The 19,298-nt window shown below is 38.6% G+C and overlaps 1 protein-coding gene across 1 annotated transcript in view; it reads right to left on the bottom strand.

Moving 5' to 3' along the window:
* The window catches only part of Tex11 (testis expressed 11), a 327,793-nt gene that overhangs the window by 167,721 nt on the left and 140,774 nt on the right, over positions 1-19,298 (bottom strand). Inside the window, exon 13 of the mRNA XM_038317046.1 lies at positions 3,435-3,586. Within this exon, the coding sequence (XP_038172974.1) occupies positions 3,435-3,586 (152 nt within the window). The remainder of the gene's footprint in view (positions 1-3,434; positions 3,587-19,298) is intronic.

Raw genomic sequence — 19,298 nt, forward strand, 5'->3', positions numbered from 1 at the left:
GTCTATAAAAGCAATCACACAGGCTTTCACCTTCAATTTTAGGTTTACCACTAAAATTGATTATATAATACAATCAGAGTTTGCTAGAATCACTGTAATTCTCCCAACGGTCTGTGATAGATTTCCAGCTTAGTCTCTTTTTAACTTACTTTTTATGTTCTAAATTAGATTATCATCTGGTGCTCTAATAAGGTTATTGTGAATGAGCAGACAGCAATGTCAGAAATCATTAATAAGGACTGCTCATACTATTATACAGAAAAAGATCAGATCAAGTTCACAAGAAAGGCCAATTATACCTTAAAGCTTTTAAAAAGTACTTTAAGATCACGTTTACAGATAAACTTTATTCATTTAAATTGTAACTTGTTCCTGATTATTTCTGACCTAGACATTTACAGGATTCAAATACATTAGCACATTAAGGTTAAGTTTAAACAGCAATAGAATTCTATACCCCTTTCTCATCTGCCTTTTTGACACAAACCATCAATTTCTGAAAATGTCTTCATTAGAACACTAATACTCTTGGACTTACCAATGGAATCAGCAAATGTAGCTTGTTTCATAGCTTAAAAACATTTATGTAAGCGTAACCAGCTACTTACTATGTCTCCTTAAAAGATTATAATACTTTGATTATATGTGTAAACTCTAACTGAAATTTTTGAAAATGAATTATTCTGTAAAATCAACATTTTTTAGTTAGCTGACAATTTCCTTTCTTTAAACATGCAGTTTGGGGCTAGGGAAATAGCTCAGTCACTACAATGCTTGCTCTGTAAGAATAAAGAGCAGAGTTTAATTCCCAGAACTCATGTAAAAAGTCAAGCATGGTGGCACATGTTTGTTATTCTTGTGCTGGAGAGGAGGATAAAAGTGGATCACTTTGGCTCACTGGTAGGGTGGTCTGGTTTGCTCAGTTCACTCTGAGCTAATTAGATAAGGTAGACAATTGCTAAGGAAAAATACCTCAGACTGACTCTCTGAACATGAGGGTGTGCACCCCCTCCACATACATACATACGCATATAAAAACATAAAATATAAATAAGCGTCTCACTTTCCAGTTCTCTTATGCAAAATTTAACCTTTCCTTGACCATTGAAGGTCAACATCACCAAGAAACTAACTACTGCATTATATTGTACTATCACTTTATTGCAGTAAGCAAAACACTTAGACTCTCAGCTAGTTGGGAGGCTGAAGGGGCAGATTCACACGAGCACAGTATGAGAAACACAGCAAGGCGCTGTTTCTGAAATACATAACTTGTCTGGGGCTCAGTTAGTAAAGTGTTCAACTGGCTGTGCCGTGCAAGCATGAGGACCCGAGTTTGGAGCTCTACACCCACATAAACAGCCAGGTGTGGTAGCATGCACTTGGAATCCCAGTACTGAGGAGGTAGAGATAGAAGGATCCTTGGAGTTTAGGAATCTAATTGAATTAGCAAATCAAGGTCTTACTGAGTCAGTCTAGCTGAATTTTAAAAATCCCAGATCCTAGTGAAACCTTATCTCAAAAGATAAAGTGGATGGCTCTAGAAAAATGACACCTGAGGTCAGGCTCTAGCTTCTGTAACACAGGGTGAAGGGAGAGAAACCTGTTGCAAGGGAAACTCCCAGGAATCTACAGAGATGACCCAGCTAAGATTACTAGCAATAGTGGAGAGGTAGCCTGAACTGGCCATCTCCCATGATGAGGCAAGACTTCTAGTGGATGGACTGGGACTCCAATCCAGCCATATAACCTTCAACCTACAGTCTGCCCTGCTTAAGGGATGTGCTGGGGTCAAGGTGGCACAGAGATTATACGAGTGGCCAACCAATAACTGGTCCAGCCTCAGACCCATACCATGTGAGTGAGCCCACCCCTGACGCTGCCTGGAGTGCCAGGACCCAGAGACTCCATGGCCCAGAGACCTAGGATAGAACCAAACACAATTGGCAAAAAAGTTAAGTGTGATGATGCCTAATGATAGACTGCTGTATTCATAGATTGGTGCCTGGCCCAACTGTCATCAGAGAGGCTTCAACCAGCAACTGATGGAAACAGATACAGAGACCCAGTCAAAGTAGGCTGAGTTTGGGGAATCCTGCTGAAGAGAGGAAGAGTTATAGGAGCCAGAGGGGTCAAGATCATCACAAGAAAACCCACAGAATCAACTAACCTGGGCTCATAGGAGCTCAGAGACTGAACAACCAGGAAGCCTGTATGGGGCTGACCTATGCCCACAGCATATATGTGGCAGTTGTGTAGCTTGGTCTTCTTGTGGGACTCCTAACAGTAGAGCAGGGAATGTCTCTGACTCTTTTGCCAACTTTTGGGACCCTACTCCTCATACTGGGTTACCTTGCTCAGTCTTAATTACAAGGCAAGCTGTTTAGTCTTTCTACAACTTGATATGCCATGTTTTGTTGCTATCCATAGGAAGCATGAAAGGAGGGGGAGTGGATGGGGGAAAGAAGGGAGGTTAGGGGTAAAGACTGGGAGGAAGAGAAAACTGCAGTCTCCGGATGTAAAATAAACAAATTAAAAGAAATGCCAAGGGCCAGAAAACCAGATAACCAAGATTATCAAAAGGGATCTAAAAGGTAATTGAATTCTTAATGAAGATCTGGAGAAAGGGTATCATTAGAAAAATATATTTCATAGGAAATAGAATTCAAAAAGCTCTTAACATCAGACGATCCTTTCAGAAACTACTAATGTCTTTGCTTTTATGAAAACATGCAAATTTAAGCAATGCAGTAAAATATGATAGAAGCAACACATCACCTTAAATAAACCACTTAGAATAAACCTCATTCTTAACATTTAGTGACTATCATTTTCACTATACATTGGTAGAGTTGGAAAGATGAGCTCAGGCAGAGAATCTTCCAAGACAGAGATTCTATCATCTGTATACTTTAAGGTATAGCTGTTGTGCAGAGAGTAGATTAGGGCAATATTGAGCAGAGTTGTATCTCTGCTTTAACTACAGAAAATGGAATCTGTTTTATCTGGGTGGAGTTTGTGTAAGTCTGTATCAAAATAATGCTGCTGGTTTAAAAGCAAGACTTTTGTTCACAATATTTACTTTACAGCTGAAAAGCCAGAGTACAGAGATACTGAGTTGCCCAAAGGCACATAGCTGATTTGAGCTCAAATAAGAAACATGAACTTGGGTTTATAAGCCTCACAATTTTCTACTATAGATGGGCTTTAATCTCAGAGGTTTGTCTTTATTTTGAAGATGTTTTGTCATTTTTGCTTAGTTGTTCATGATAGCACACCAAACTTGTGACCTCTAGATAGTTACACTGTTGTTGAAAAACATTAAGGAGAAAGAAAAAAATGTGAAAACCCTGAGGATTTTGCCATTGCTCTGACATTTATTTTAAAATAATAAGCACATTAACAACCTTCAGGAAATGCAGAATCTTACTGACCTATAAGGATTTCTTTAATCTTCTCTTCAGCAATCAGGTCTTGATCTTTCTGTAAAAGCATGTCGATGTAGAACAATTCAACTTTCCTACTATCTTCTGCCAACTTAAAATGATCAGAGATGATCCTCAGAAAAGAAAACCCAACAGAATCTCTGTCCAAAAGACACAATTTTAAGCAGTATAAACAAAACTGTTTTTTGATTAATAGGATTAAAATAATTTGAATGTCAGCCAAAACAAACTTAGTTGATAGTTGATGCCATCAAATGACTATTTGTCAATAATAAATCATTTAATTATAGCAACATTTTCTTCAAATTTTTATTACGTGTGTGTGAGAGGGAGTGGGGAAGAGAGAGAATGTATCCATATCAGGGAATACATGTAGAGGGCAGACAGCAAATTATGAGAACGGATTCTTTCCTTCCACCATGTAGGTCCCAGAAATGGAGCTTAGGTCCTCAAGCTTGGAGGTGGGCATAATTACTATTGAGCCATATTGCCAGCTAAACATTTTCTTTATCGTTTTGTTTATTTGGTTTTTTTTTTTTTTCAAGAAAAGTTCTCACTCTGTAGCCCAAGCTTGCCTTGAACTTATTATGTAGCCAAGCCTTAAACTTCTAGGAATCCTCTTGTCTTGGCTTTCTAAGGGATAGGAGTCCAAACATAAGCCCCTATGTCTGGTTTTTAATATTATTAAAATGTGAATACTCTCAACATAGTCTAAATATTTAATGTAATACCTATTGAAATACTAACAATTTTTGAGGCAGTATCTCTTTTGAAAAATTAAAATATGTATCATAAAATTCATACAGAATTTCAAAGGCCCTGAAATAATCCCAAAAATATGAAAACAAAGACAAAAGTTGGACAACTCATGCTTTCTAATGTTAAAGCTTATTACAAAGATATAGCAACCAAAATGTATGGAACTGGCATAAATACATACAGATAAACCAATGAAATAAAATAGAGAACACAGAAAAAAACCTTGGCATGTGGCCAAATGATTTTTGATGAAGGTTCTATGACCATTTAATGGTGAAATAAGTCTTTTAACAAATGATGAAAAAATAAGGAGATTTTTCACATCCAAAAGAAATTGAGTTGAGTCTCCTGCTCAACTCGCCCTGTGGGCTGGTCTAAGGTAGCTCTTTCACCCAAGGCTCAACATCATGGGTGCCAGGACCCCAAAGTACAAGTAGTAATAAGGTTGTTGTTCTGGCTTAGGCCATCTATGACACTGGTGGTATTTTCATTCAAGATAAATACTTTCCATCTTTACTGATTAACTGAGCAAATTTAGAATTACAGAAGTATTTCTCGACACATGGACCATCCTCCACCGTAACTGCACCTACCGGAGCCTTGCCCAGACTGCCTCGGGAGAGGGTAAGTGTCTGGGTTCCCAGTTGGAACCCTCTGCTCTCTGCACCCTAGCTCCAGGAAGCACATCCCATACCCCATCCCTACCCACCAAACCCTAGAGATCCCAGAGTAGCCTCCCCATACACACAACCATCCTCTACCGCATCCGTGTCCACCGGAGCCTTGGCACATACTGCCCCTAGAAATGTGAGTGTCTGCTGGGTACCCGGTTGGAGAGCTCTGCTCTCTGAGCTCAAGCCCTGGGAGAAACAACCCGTGCCCCAACCCCACCTACAAAACCCCAGAGACTCTGGAGCAGCATCCTCACAGGTGCAACCTTATTCTCCCTACCTCATCTGTGACCACTGGAGTCATGGCCCAGACTGTCCCTGGAGAGCATCTGTGACCACCAGAGTCTTGGCCCTGACTTCCCCTGGAGGGAGCCTTGGCCCCACCTATACCTGGAGGAGCCCCAAAACCTCATTAGCATCCAGTAGAGGCACAAATCAGCCTGCACCTGGAAGAAGAGTGTCCACCTAAGCCACAGGCCCAATCTTCAGCAATTGGAAGAAGAAGGGCTCTGAAGCACAGGATCCCCTTGCACCCACTAGAGGAAAAGATGGGCAGACGGAAGTGTGAGAACACATTTAACAACATAAAGAGCAATATGGCACCACCAAAACCTAGTGATCCTACAACAGGAAGACAAGAACATCCTAACCCAGAAGACAGAGAAGAAAATGACCTTAAGTCTAACTGTATGAAGATGACAGAGACCCTAAAAGAGGAAATGAAAAAATCCTTTAAAGAAATGGAGGAAAAGACAAACAAGAAATTGAAAGAAATCAATAAATCTCTTAAAGAAAGCCAAATCAAACAGGTGAAGCAAATAGTTCAAACAGTTCAAGACTTGAAAATTGAAATAGAGTCAAACAAAGAAAACAGAAACCGAGGGAATTTTGAAAATGGAAAATCTGGGTAAACAAATAAGAACTACAGATGCAAGTATAGCCAACAGATTACAAGAGATGGAAGAGAGTTAGGTGTTGAAGATACATAGAGGAAATAGATTCATCATTCAAAGAAAATGTTAAATCCTACTAATAATTAGCAGAATACATCCAGAAAATCTGGGACACCATGAAAAAACCAAATATAAGAATAATAGGGTTAGAAGAAAGAGAAGTCGTCCACCTTAAAAGCACAGAAAATATATTCAACAAAATCACAGAGGAAAACTTTCCTAACCTAAAGAAGGATAACCCTGTGAACATACAAGAAGCTTACAGAACACCAAATAGACTAGACCAGGAAAAAAAGACCCCTTGCCATATAATAATCAAAACAGTAAATGTACAGAATAAAGGAAGAATAACATATAAAGGCAGACCAATCAGAATTACACCCAAATTCTCAATGGCAACTCTGAAAGCCAGGAGGTCCTGGAAAGATGTGATGCAGACAGTAAGAGATCACAGATGTAAGTCCAGACTACTATACCCAGTAATGCTTTCAATCAATATAGACGAAGAAAACAAGATATTCCATGATAAAACCAGATTTAAACAATACTTATTCACAAATTCAGCCTTATAAAAAGTACTAGAAGAAAAACTCCAACCCAAGGAAGCTAACTGCACCCAAAAAAAACACAGGCAATAGATAACCTAATACCAGCAAACCTCAAATAAGGAAAACACACAAACACTACCATCTAAAAATAACAGGAATTAGCAATCACTGGCTATTAATATCTCTTAATATCAATGGACTCAATTCACCTATAAATAGACAGGCTAAGAGAATGGATACAAAAACAGGATCCATCCATTCTGCTGCATACGAGAAACACACCTCAACCTCAAAAACAGATATTACCTCAGAGTTAAGGGTTTGGAAAATATGTTCCAATCAAATGAACCTAAGAAAAAAGTGGATGGGTGCAGTTATCCTAATATCTAACAAAACAGACTTCAAACTAATCAACAACAGAGATGGAGAAGGACACTTCATACTCAACACAGGAAAAATCCATTAAGATGAAGTCTCAATTTTGAACATCTACACCCCAAATATAAGAGCACCCACATATGTAAAAGAGACATTACTAAAGCTTAAATCACACATTAAAGCCCACACACTAACAGTAGGAGACTTCAGCACCCCACTCTCACCAATGGACAGGTCTGTCAAAAAGAAACTTAATAGAGAAATAAGAGAGCTAACAGATGTCATGACTTAAATGGACATAATAGATATCTACAGAACATTTCACCCAAATACAAAAGAATATAGCTTCTTCTCAGCACCTCATGGAAACTTCTCTAAAATTGACCATATACTCGTAACAAAGCAAACATTTTTAAAAAATGGAATAAGCCCCTGTATCTTATTGGATCATCATGGTTTAAAGTTAGAATTCAACAACAACACTAATTGCAGAAAGTCTATAAACTCATGGAAACTGAACAATGCTCAAGTGAATCACCCCTGGATCAAGGAAGAAATAGAGAAATTAAAGTCTTCCTAGAAATCAGTGAAAATGAATGCATAACATACCCAAATCTATGGGACACTATGAAAGCAATGCTGAGAAGAAAGTTCATAGCACTAAGTGCCTACATAAAGAAAATGGAGAAATCACACACAAGAGACTTAACCGCACACCTGAATGCTCTAGAACAAAAAGAAGTTCACTCATTCAGGAGAGCTAGACAACAGGAAATAATCAAATTAAGGGTTAAAATTAATAAAATAGAAACAAAGAAAGCAATACAAAGAACCAATGAAACAAAGAGTTGGTTCTTCGAGAATATCAACACGATAGACAAATCCTTATCCAAACTAACCAGAAGGCACGTAGAGAATATCCAAATTAACAAAATCAGAAATGAAAAGGCAGACATAATAACAGACACTGAGGAAATACAAAGAATCATTAGGTCAAACTTCAAAAACTGGTACTTCACAAAGCTGGAAAAAGTAAAAGAAATGGACAATTTTCTGGATAGATATTACATACCAAAACTAAATCAAGACCAGAAAAACTATTTAAATAGACCTATAGCCCTAAGGAAATAGAAGCAGTCATCAAAAGACTCCAAACCAAAAGCAGCCCAGGACCACATGGGTTCAGTGCAGAATTCTTCCAGAACTTCAAAGAAGAGCTAAAACTTATACTCCTCAAATTATTCCACACAATTGAAACAGAAGGGACACTGCCAAACTCCTTTCATGAGGCTACAGGTACCCTGATACCCAAACCACACAAAGACTCTACCAAGAAAGAGAATTACAGGCCAATCTCTCTCATGAATATTGATGCAAAAATACTCAATAAAATACTGGCAAACCGAATCCAAGAACACATCAAAAAATTCATCCACCATGATCAAGTAGGCTTCATCTCAGTGATGCAGGGCTGGTTCAACATACAAAAATCAGTCAATGAAACCCACAATGTAAATAAACCAAGAGAAAAAAAACAGATGATTATCTCATTAGATGCTGAAAAAGTATTTCACAAAATACAACCTCCCTTCATGATAAAGGTCTTGGAGAACGCAGAGATACAAGGAATGTGCCTAAACATTTATAAAAGCAAAATACAGCAAGCTGGCAGCCAACATCAAACTAAAATAGAGAGAAACTCAAAGCTATTCCACTAAAATCAAGAACAAGGCAAGTCTGTCCACTCTCTCCATATCTATTCAATATAGTACTCAAAGTTCCAGCTAGAACAATAAGACAACAAAAGGAGATCAAGGGAATACAAATTGGAAAGAAGCAAGTCAAACTTTCATTATTTGCAGATGATATGATAGTATATATAAGCGACCCCAAAAATTCTATCAGGGAATTCCTTCAGTAATGTGGCAGGATATAAGATCAACTAAAAAAAAATCAGTAGCCCTCCTATATACAAATGATAAAAGAGCCAAGAAAGAAGTCAGAGAACCATCACCTTTTACAATAGCCAATAATATGGGCCAGGCAGTGGTGGTGCACACCATTAATCCTAGCACGTGGGAGGCAGAGGCAGATGGATCTCTGTGAGTTTGAGGCCAGCCTAGTCTACAGAAAGAGTTCCTGGAGAGCCAAAGCTACAATGAGAAATCCTGTCTCAAAAAACCAAAACTAAAACAAAACAAACAAAACAAACCAATAGCCACAAATAATATAAAATATCTTGGGGTAATGCTAACCAAGGCAGCGAAAGACTTGTATGAAAAGAACTTTAAGTCTTTGAAGAAAGAAATTGAAAAGATATCAGAAAATGGAAAGATTTCCCATGCTATTATTAGATAGGTAGAGTAAATATAATAAAAATGGCAATCCTATTAAAAAGCAATCTATAGATTCCAATGCAATCTCCAAAAAAAACCCAACACAATTCTTCACAGACCTTGAAAGAACAATAATCAACTTCATATGGAAAAACAAAAAACCCAGGATAGCCAAAACAATCCTGTACAATAAAGGAACCTTCAGAGGCATCACCATCCCTGACTTCAAGCTCTACTATGGAGCTATAATAATGAAAACAGCTTGATATTGGCATAATAACAGACAGGTGAACCAATGGAATCGAATTGAAGAGCCTGATATTAATCCACACACCTATGAACACCTGATTTTGATAAAGAAGCTAAAATTATACAATGGAAAAAAAGAAAGCATCTTCAACAAATGATGCTGGCATAACTGGATGTTGACATGTAGAAGAATGAAAATAGATCCATATCTATGCCCTCCACAAAAGTTAAGTCCAAATGGATCAAAGACCTCAGCATAAATCTAGCCACACTGAACCTCATTGAAGAGAAAGTGGGAAGTAGCCTTGAACACATGGACACAGGAGACCACTTCCTAAATATAACACCAGTAGCACAAATACTGAGAGCAATAATTAATAAATGGGAGCTCCTGAAACTTAGAAGCTTCTGTAAGGCAAAGGACACAATCAATAAGACAAAATAGCATCCTACAGAATGGAAAAAGATCTTCACAACCCCACATCAGACTGAGGACTGATCTCCAAAATATATAAAGAACTCAAGAAACTAGACATCAAAATACCAAATAATCCACTCAAAAAATTGGGTACAGACCTAAAAAGAGAAGTCTCAACAGAAGAATTGCAAATGGCCAAAAGACACTTAAGGAATTGTTCAACATCCTTAGTCATCAGGGACATGCAAAGCAAACCGACTCTGAGATACCATCCTACACCTATCAGAATGGCTAAAATAAAAAAAAAACCCACCAACGATAGCTTATGTGGGAGTGCAAACTTGTACAGCCACTTTGGAAATCAGTATGGCAGTTGTTCAGAAAATTGGGAATCAATCTACCTCAAGACCCAACAATACCACTCCTGGGCATATACTGAAAGGATGCACACTCATACTACAAGAACATTAGCTCAACTGTGTTCATAGTAGCATTATTTATAATAGTCAGAACCTGGAAACAACCTAGACATCTCTCATTCGAAGAAATGTGCTAATAAAGAAAATGTGCTAATTTACAAAATGGAGTACTACTCAGCAGTAAAAAACAATGATTCTTGATACTGGCATGTAAATGAATGGAACTAGAAAAAAAAACATCCTGAATGAGGTAACTAAGACCCAGAAAGACAAACATGGTACATACTCACTCATAAGTGAATATTAGACATAAAGCAAAGGATAACCAGCCTATAGTCCACAACCCCAGAGAAGCTAGGTAACAAGGAGAACCCTAAGAGAGACATACATGGATCCCCCTGGGAAAGGAAAATAGACAAGATCTCTTGAAAAAAAATGGGAGTGGGGGGGGGAGAAAAGAGAGTGGAAAGGGGGGAAGGGAAGAGGGAAGGGAGAAGGAGAACATGATGGAATAGGATGGTTGAGATGGGAGAACAGAGAGGCATAGCAAGGAAAGAGATATCTTGATTGAAGAGCCATTATGGGGCTAGCAAGAAACTTGACACTAGGGAAATTCTTAGGAGTCCATGAGAATGACCCCAACTAAGACCCTCAGCAATAGCAGAGAGGGTACCTGAGCTGGTCTTCCCCTGTAATCAGATTGATGACTACCTTAATTGTCATCATAGAACCTTCACCCAGCAACTAATGGAAGCAGATGCAGAGATCCACAGCTAAATACTAGACGGATCTTCTGGAGACCTGCCCAAGAGAGAGAAAAGTAATAAAATGAGTCATGACCATAATGGGGATACCCACAGTAACAGCTAACCTGTGCTAGTGGGAGCTCACTGACTCTGAACTGATAGCGGTGGAACCTGCATAGGACCAAACTAGGCCCTCTGAATGTGGGTGACGGTTGTGTGGCTTGGGCAGTCTGAGGGGTCACTGGCAGTGGGACTAGGATTTATCTCTAGTGCTTGAACTTTTGTATTTTAGAACCCATTCTTTTTGGAGGGATATCTTGCTCAGCCTAGATGTAGGGGGTAGGGCCTTGGTCCTGTCTCAAAGTGATGTGTCAGAGTTTGTTGACTCCACTTGGAAAGTCTTACCCTCTCTGAGGAGTGGATGGAGGAGGGCTGGGATGGAGGAAGTGTGGGGGGAGAGGGAGGAGGGAAAGGAGTGGGAACTGGTATAGGTATGTAAAATGAGAAAAGATTGTTTTTAAAAATAAATAATTATAAAAAAGAAATTGGCTGGGCGGTGGTGGCACACGCCTTTAATCCCAGCACTCAGGAGGCAGAGGCAGGCGGATCTCTGAGTTTGAGGTCAGCCTGGTCTACAAGAGCTAGTTCCAGGACAGGCTCTAAAAACTACAGGGAAACCCTGTCTCGAAAAACCAAAAAGAAAAGAAAAAAGAAATTGGACTTTTTCTTTGCATCATGTGTAAAGAACCCAAATGGATTCAAGACATAAATATTACAGCTAAAATTTCAATGGTTACACAAGCAACCATTACAAGAAGCTGCTAGAATAAACAAATTCTGCAAAATTTCGAGATACAAAACTCTATACCATTTATTCATATCTCATGAAAAGATAAATAAAATACTTAAGAATAAACTTAACAAAGGTGAAATATTAAAATAAATGGAAAAATACATCATTCTCATGAACTAAAAGAATTAATGGGGCCGGGCGGTGGTGGCGCACACCTTTAATCCCAGCACTTGGGAGGCAGAGGCAGGCGGATCTCTGTGAGTTCGAGACCAGCCTGGTCTACAAGAGCTAGCTCCAGGACAGGCTCTAAAGCTGCAGAGAAACCCTGTCTCGATAAACAAAAAAAAAGAATTAATGGTGCTAACATATTTATGCTTATCCCCCGAAAAACTACAGATTAAGGGTAATCTCTATCAAAATTCCAGTACCATTTTTTCTAGAAATATAAAGAAAAATACTAAAATCTTGTAAACTACAAATGAACCTAAATGACCAACAAAATTGTAAAAAATAAAAAGCCAGGGCTGAAAAGATGAATCAGAAGTTAAGAGATATCCCTACTCTTCAAAAGGATTCAGTTTGGTTCTCAGCACCCAAGTCAGGGGGCTCTCAACTGCCCGTAAGTCCAGCCCCAGGGAACAGGATGCCTTCTTCTGGCTTTTTCAAGCATTTGTACACATGTAGTATATATTCACACAGAGACACATACACACAAACAGAATAAAAAGAAATCTTAAGAAAAAAACAAAGTTAGAGGTATCACACTTCCTGGTTTCAGATTATACTACAAAGCTACAGTATGATACTGTCATCAAAACAGAAACACAGAACAATGCACAATATTGAAAACCAAGAAAAAACTCATTTTTCTCAGTAAGAGTACCTATAAAATAGCAGAAAAAATGTCTCTTCAATAAATGATGTTGGGAAATAGATATTCACATTCAAGATCATGAAACTTCACCTTTATTTTACACTATTCACAAAATTAATCCTACAAAGCTGGACAGTGGTGGCACACACCTTTAATCCCAGCACTTGGGAGGCAGAGGAAGGTGGAGCTCTGTGAGTTCGAGGCCAGCCTGGTCTACAAGAGCTAGTTCCAGGACAGGCTCCAAAGCTACAGAGAAACTCTGTCTCACAAAAACAAAACAAAACAAAATAATCCTACATGTATTAAAGACTTAAGTATAATACCTGAAGCCATAAAACATCTAAAAGAAAAAATAGGGAACAAGCTTTTTGACATTAATCTTGTCAATGATTTAAAATACAACAGACAAAAGCAAAACTAAAAATAAACAAGTAGGACTATGTAAACCAAAATGTTTCTATACAACAATGGAAACATGTAACAAAATAAAAAGATAATCCATAAAGTAAGAGGAAATATTTTATACCACATATCCAATATGAAGTTAGCATCTAAAATTTATACAACTCTACAATCCCCCTCAACCAACATGATGGGGTGGCAGAGACAAGAGGATCTCAGAGGTTCTGCTGGCCACTCAGTCTAGCTGAAACAGCCAGCTCCGGATGCAGTGAGTGACCACGTCGCAAAACAAAACAGTGGACAGCAATAAAAGAAGACATGCTCCATCTAAGCTAGCTAGCCATGTCGGGAGGGGGGAAAGAATGGGGTAGGCCTGAGTAATCTCCTGCTGTTCCAGACAGTTTGGCTTCAGATAAGGACAGAATTTCCAACAATTTCTGAAATGGACCTAAACAGATTGCTGATGTTTTTAATACTGACTCCATACTGAGAATTGTAAAATGAAAATATGGGTCAATACTGAAAATACACCATGCTTTATCAAATGTTCTGCCAAGAATTACATAAAAATAAACAATCATATCCATCTCATTATTATTTATCTCAAGAAAACTAACAGAATAAATATAAGAATAAATCCAGTACAGAGCCAGAGAATAGGAAAATATAGTCGGTGCTTAGAAACTTTGAAAAATTTCTGTAATTAAAAGCAAATGCAATTAGAACAATAAAAATTAGGGATGAGAATATTGAAACCAAAAAGAAACAAAAGACAATAAATAGTTGAATAGTGAGCCCACTCAACTAAAAATAAATACCCTAGGAGAGTCTATTAAGTCAGAAATTAATGGAACCTAGGAACAACAGAAGAACTGCAAGCATTCATCCAATTCTCCACTGTGTAACAAGCAATAGGGACTGCTTATATTTTGAACCCGGGCTTTTCTGTCAAATAGTTTTGTAAGCAATATAAGGATCTCTGTGAGTTCGAGGCCAGCCTGGTCTACAAGAGCTAGTTCCAGGACAGGCTCTAAAAAAAAAAAAAAAAAAAAAAAAAAAAAGCTGCAGAGAAACCCTGTCTCGAAAAACCAAAAAAAAAAGAAGGAATCAGCTTCGGCTTATATAACAAGCAGAGGATGCAGACTTGGGGGAAAGGATAAGGAAGAAGGAAATCAACTCGAATAGTAGCGAAAATCCCTCTAATTCCCACATTAAAGTGGGGGTGGGACTAGTGTGTCTGGCACACTGTAACAGCTAGTTTCTAAACATATCCTCCCAATGAATTATGCTTCTTGGTATTCACAGCCTGGTAAGATCTTTTCTCCTGGAATCTGGACTGGCTCTGTGGCTTGTTTTCTTTTATTACACGCATATTTTAATTATACAAAGTAATTGATTTCATTATGACATTTCCAGATATACACATAACATACTATAATCATATTAATAACATCATTAAACCTTACTTAGGCCCTTCCTCCACCCATATGGCTAATAGTCTTCTACTTTCCTCTCTTATTTTAATTGATACATAAGAGAAACATACATTGACTTTGATTATGGGTTCTTTTGTTTAAGAAGATATTTTCTTTAGGATGGCATAATTTTGTTTTTTATATCCAAGCAAGACTCATTCTGTATATTTAACACATCATCATTCATCATTTATGTCCCAGCAATGCTTAATCATGCATGGGCAGCCCATTTATGGCGGTTCTCAAGTTGTTCCCATCCTGGGCAGTCCTAGATGCTTATGTTATTGTCATCCTAAGGTTCCACAGTCTTCCTTTATGCTGTCTATTCAGCGTTTTTTGGGGTCTTCCTCTTGGCCTTATCCCATGCACGTCTCCAAGCAGTACTATCTTTGGGTATCTGCTGTCATTCATTCTTACAACATGGCTGAAGTATTCCAAGCACTGTTGCCATATCCTGTAGTTTACTGCCTTCTGTAGTTGGAGATGTTTCTTAATGTCATTGTTGCACAGACTATCTCTTCATGTGATGCCTAGAATCCTCATGAGACCTGCCATCTGAAACACTTTCAGCCACTGTTCTGAGGAGAGTTTCACTGTCCAGGTTTCAGAGCTGTAAAGGCAGCTGAAGACAAGTGTCCCATATACCTGTAATTTTGTTGTTGTTGTTGTTGTTGTTGTTGTTGTTGTTATGTCGCTTGCTGACCAAACCTTTCCTACTGCCTGGAACGCAGTGCTCACTATCCTTATCTGCCTCTTGACTTCTGAAACTTCTAACTCCTGTGACTCAGGTAACTAGCAAATCCAGCAAAAATGTTCTTACCATCAAGGTCTAGAAAGTAGCCAAGATCAATGGTAATAGCCTATAATTTTTTTGGGGGGTGGAAGTTCTATGGGACCCCACTGGCAAACAATTTGCAAAGTAGTAACATACATGTCAATAGAGTTTTTATTTGACAATTTATGGTATCTGGCAGAAGGCACTGACTCCCCATTATAAAGTGACTCCATCTAAACCCCCTTTATATACATAGATATTTTAGAAACTTCTATAATAGGTCTCCACACGGCCTTTCCAAAGATCTTTAGTACTTGTTATCATTCTCAATAATAGTTGTTTTCTCTCTGCTTTCAAATTCCCAACCCATGTAACTCTTCTATTCCCTTTCCCCCTTAAACCACTTGCGTTATTCTCCCTGCCTAATGGTTCCTTACTAGTTTCTTGACTTCTATGGGCATTCCAATTTAAATACTCATATGTAAAGAATCAAAGGTTCTTACATACAGCATTTGCCTTTGTGGATCTGGTTTACCTCAATAATTATTTCCAACTTCACCCATTTACCTGAGAATTTCACAATTTTTTTTTCTGGCTGAATAATATTCTAACAGATAGATAGATAGATAGATAGATAGATAGATAGATAGATAGATAGATAGATAGATGATAGAGATAGAGGATAGATAGGTAGATAGATGATAGATAGATAGATAGATGATAGATAGATAGATAGATGATAGATAGATAGATAGATAGATAGATGATAGATAGATGATAGATAGATAGATAGATAGATGATTGATAGATAGATAGATAGATAGATAGATAGATAGATAGATAGATAGATAGATAGATAGATAGATGATAGATAGATTGATAGATGATAGATAGATAGATAGATAGATAGATAGATAGATAGATAGATAGATAGATAGAGGCATTTTTCATTATCCATTCATCCACTGACAGACATCTAGGTTGTTTCAATTCCCTGGCTATTGTAAATAGAGCAGCAATGAACACAGATAAGCAAGGATCTCTGCAGTAGGAATTAGAATTTTTCTGAATATGCCCAAGAACAGAATAGCTGGATCATATAGTTAATCTATATCTAGTTCTTTGAGAAACCTCCACATGGACAGTAGTTGCTCCTTTTTGGACTCCAACCAACAATAAATTAGTGTTCTTCATTCCCCACATCTGTGACAGCATTTGTTGTCCTTTGGTTTTGTTGTTGTTTTGTTTGCTTATTCTTTTTTATCTTAGCCATTCTGACTGGGATAAGATAAAAATCTCAAAGTACTTTTGATTTGCATTTCCCTGATGACTAAGGATCTTGAACATTTTAAAACAATTTCTCATCCATTTGCATTTCATCTTTGAGTACTCTTAGTTTCTAGCTCCCATTTTTAATTGGGTTGTTTGCTTTCTTGATGTTTAGTTTTGAGGTTTTTTGTGTATGCTAGATATGTCTGATGTATAGCCAGTAAAAATTTTTTTCCATTCTGTAGGCTGCCTCTTCACTCAAATGATGTTGTGTTCTTTATTGTATAGAGCTTTTTAGTTTTATGATATCCCATTTGTTAGTGGTTGGTCTTACTGCCTGTACTACTGGGGTCCTATTCAGAAAGTCCTATCCTGTGCCCAAAAATAGAAGCATATTCCCCATTTCTCCTCTGTCAGATTCAGAGTATCCAGTCTTATGCTAAGGTTCCTTGCTCCATTTGGAGTTGAGGTTTTTTTTTAAGGTGAGAGATAAGGAATTAGTTTCATTCTTCTACGTTCAGCTAGCTATCCTGTTTGACCAGTAACATTTGCTGAAGTTTTTTTGTGTGTTTACTATTTGTACTTTTTAAAAGGTGTATCTTATTATTAGTGTGTGTGAATGTGTTCACAGTGCATGATGTGTACATGGGCATGCATGTGGAAGTCGGAAGATTATTTTTTGGAGTTCCTTCTTTACTATCACCTTTAGATGGGCTCTGGAACTCGAATGCAGGTGACCAGGCTCGCATAGCATGTGCCCTTACCCACCAAGCGGTCTCACTAGCTCCATTTGCACTGCTTCATTCAGCTCACTTACCTATTTACTGATTGGATTATTTAGAAACTTAGTGCCTGATATTTATATATTCTAATTATTAATTCCTGGTCCAATAAATAGCTGGTGAATATTTTATTTAATTCTTTAGACCATTTCTTTGAACCACTGTTTCTTTTACTATGCAGATTGTTTTTTAAGTTTATTTATAAGTGTGTGTGTGTGTGTGTGTGTGTGTGTGTGTGTTTATGGTGGGTGCTCATGGAGGCCAGAGCTGCCCAATCTTCCTGGAGCTGATGTTAGAAGCTGTTGTAAACTGCCAAGCATCCATGCTAGAAATCCATCTCAGGACCTCAGCAAGAATATTATGCATTCTTAACCACTGAGCAATCTCTCCAGTCCCCAGCATACTGATTTTTTAATGTGATACAATCTAGTTTATCACTCCTTGCTATTATTTCCTGAGTCTTATTGATTTCTGATGCTAATATATTCTTGCCTTCTAGTTTCTTATTTCTTGCAACTCTGGATAAACCAAATCATGATGTAAGATATAAAACTTCCTCAAATTTTTCATGTTATAAGGAAGTCTAAGCTAGATAGATAAGAGGAAGATACCTGATTAACTTCCAGATGTTTCAAACATTTCAGGCAACAGGTATGTAAGTGAAGAAAACATGATGAATATTCGACCCAGTCATTTTTTTAGATTCTACAAATTTAAATATTTCTAGCACCAGTTGCTTTCTGATTGCATCCACAAGACCTCCCAAGCCACCCAAGGTGAGCTCAATCAAGCCACAGAACTACAAGAGAGTGATTTAATGAGGCAAATCAGTAAGTTTTAGGGTTGCATGCTACAGAGCAATAGGTACTATAAAACTCATGCATCTTGAAAGACATTCTACCAGCAACATGTCCATTTAGGACAGACTATCATCAAAGTCAGCCAACTAGATCACCTGTGAGAGTGAACCCTAACACCCAGAATGGCCCCAATACTGAAAAATTACAGCCATCCCAGTGGCTAGCTTCACATTGTGGTTTTGGTTTGCATTTCCCTGATGGCTAATGATAGTTGAACATCTTTTCAAGTGGTTATTCCATATTGATTTTGATGATGTTAAAGTGTGGAGGCTGCAAAATGCAGGCCCATTTCCACCTTGTCTGACGGTCAGAGAGTTTGGAGATATGACAAGTATAGTTAGTTGTGTCCTAACTCAGGTGGTGATTGCTTGTTTTTTTTGAAATTAAGACAGCTCATTCTAGTAAGCTCATGCTATCCTAATAGGGGCTCACAGTTAGTAACTATGAGGTCACCTAGGGAAGGGTGGTCTTCAGCATATGTGACCTACAGCACCTTCGCTACCTAGACAACAGAATGCTAATGATTCGATGTCTCGGAGTCATAAAGCCATTGACTGTGTGAATTATGCTTTTGTATCATGTTGATAAAAGTCTTTGTTATTGGGAATTGAGTGCACCCAGGCCGGTGGGAGGTCCCCTCCTTCATTTGACTGCCCGGGGCAAGGTAGGCCTTTGTCTGAGAGCTGCTTGGCCTGCAAGGGGACCTGACAGTCTGCCAGAGGATCCATCATTCTTTGGGGTGAGTGAGGAGTGAGTGCCCGAACCGTGGCAGCTGCCCGGAGAGGGACCACCGACACTCCACAACTCCCCCTGCCACCAGCACACTTCCTGCTCTTCCTGCAGGGGTTATTCTCCCCGGATACCGCCTCTCTCTCCCTGTCCCTTCCCAGCTTGCACCCAGAATCCTCCCCTCCTCCCCCTGCCTCATCCTCCCGTCTTTGGGGCCACAAAATCCCACAGCTCAGCCTGTTTGGGCTCTGGGGACCTGGAAGTGAGTGCACCCAGGCCGGTGGGAGGTCCCCTCCTTCATTTGACTGCCCGGAGCAAGGTAGGCCTTTGTCTGAGAGCTGCTCGGCCTGCAAGGGGACCTGACAGTCTGCAGGAGGATCCATCATTCTTTGGGGTGAGTGAGGAGTGAGTGCCCG

The sequence above is a fragment of the Arvicola amphibius genome, chromosome X (assembly GCF_903992535.2).
Source record: "Arvicola amphibius chromosome X, mArvAmp1.2, whole genome shotgun sequence".
Taxonomy (NCBI): domain Eukaryota; kingdom Metazoa; phylum Chordata; class Mammalia; order Rodentia; family Cricetidae; genus Arvicola; species Arvicola amphibius.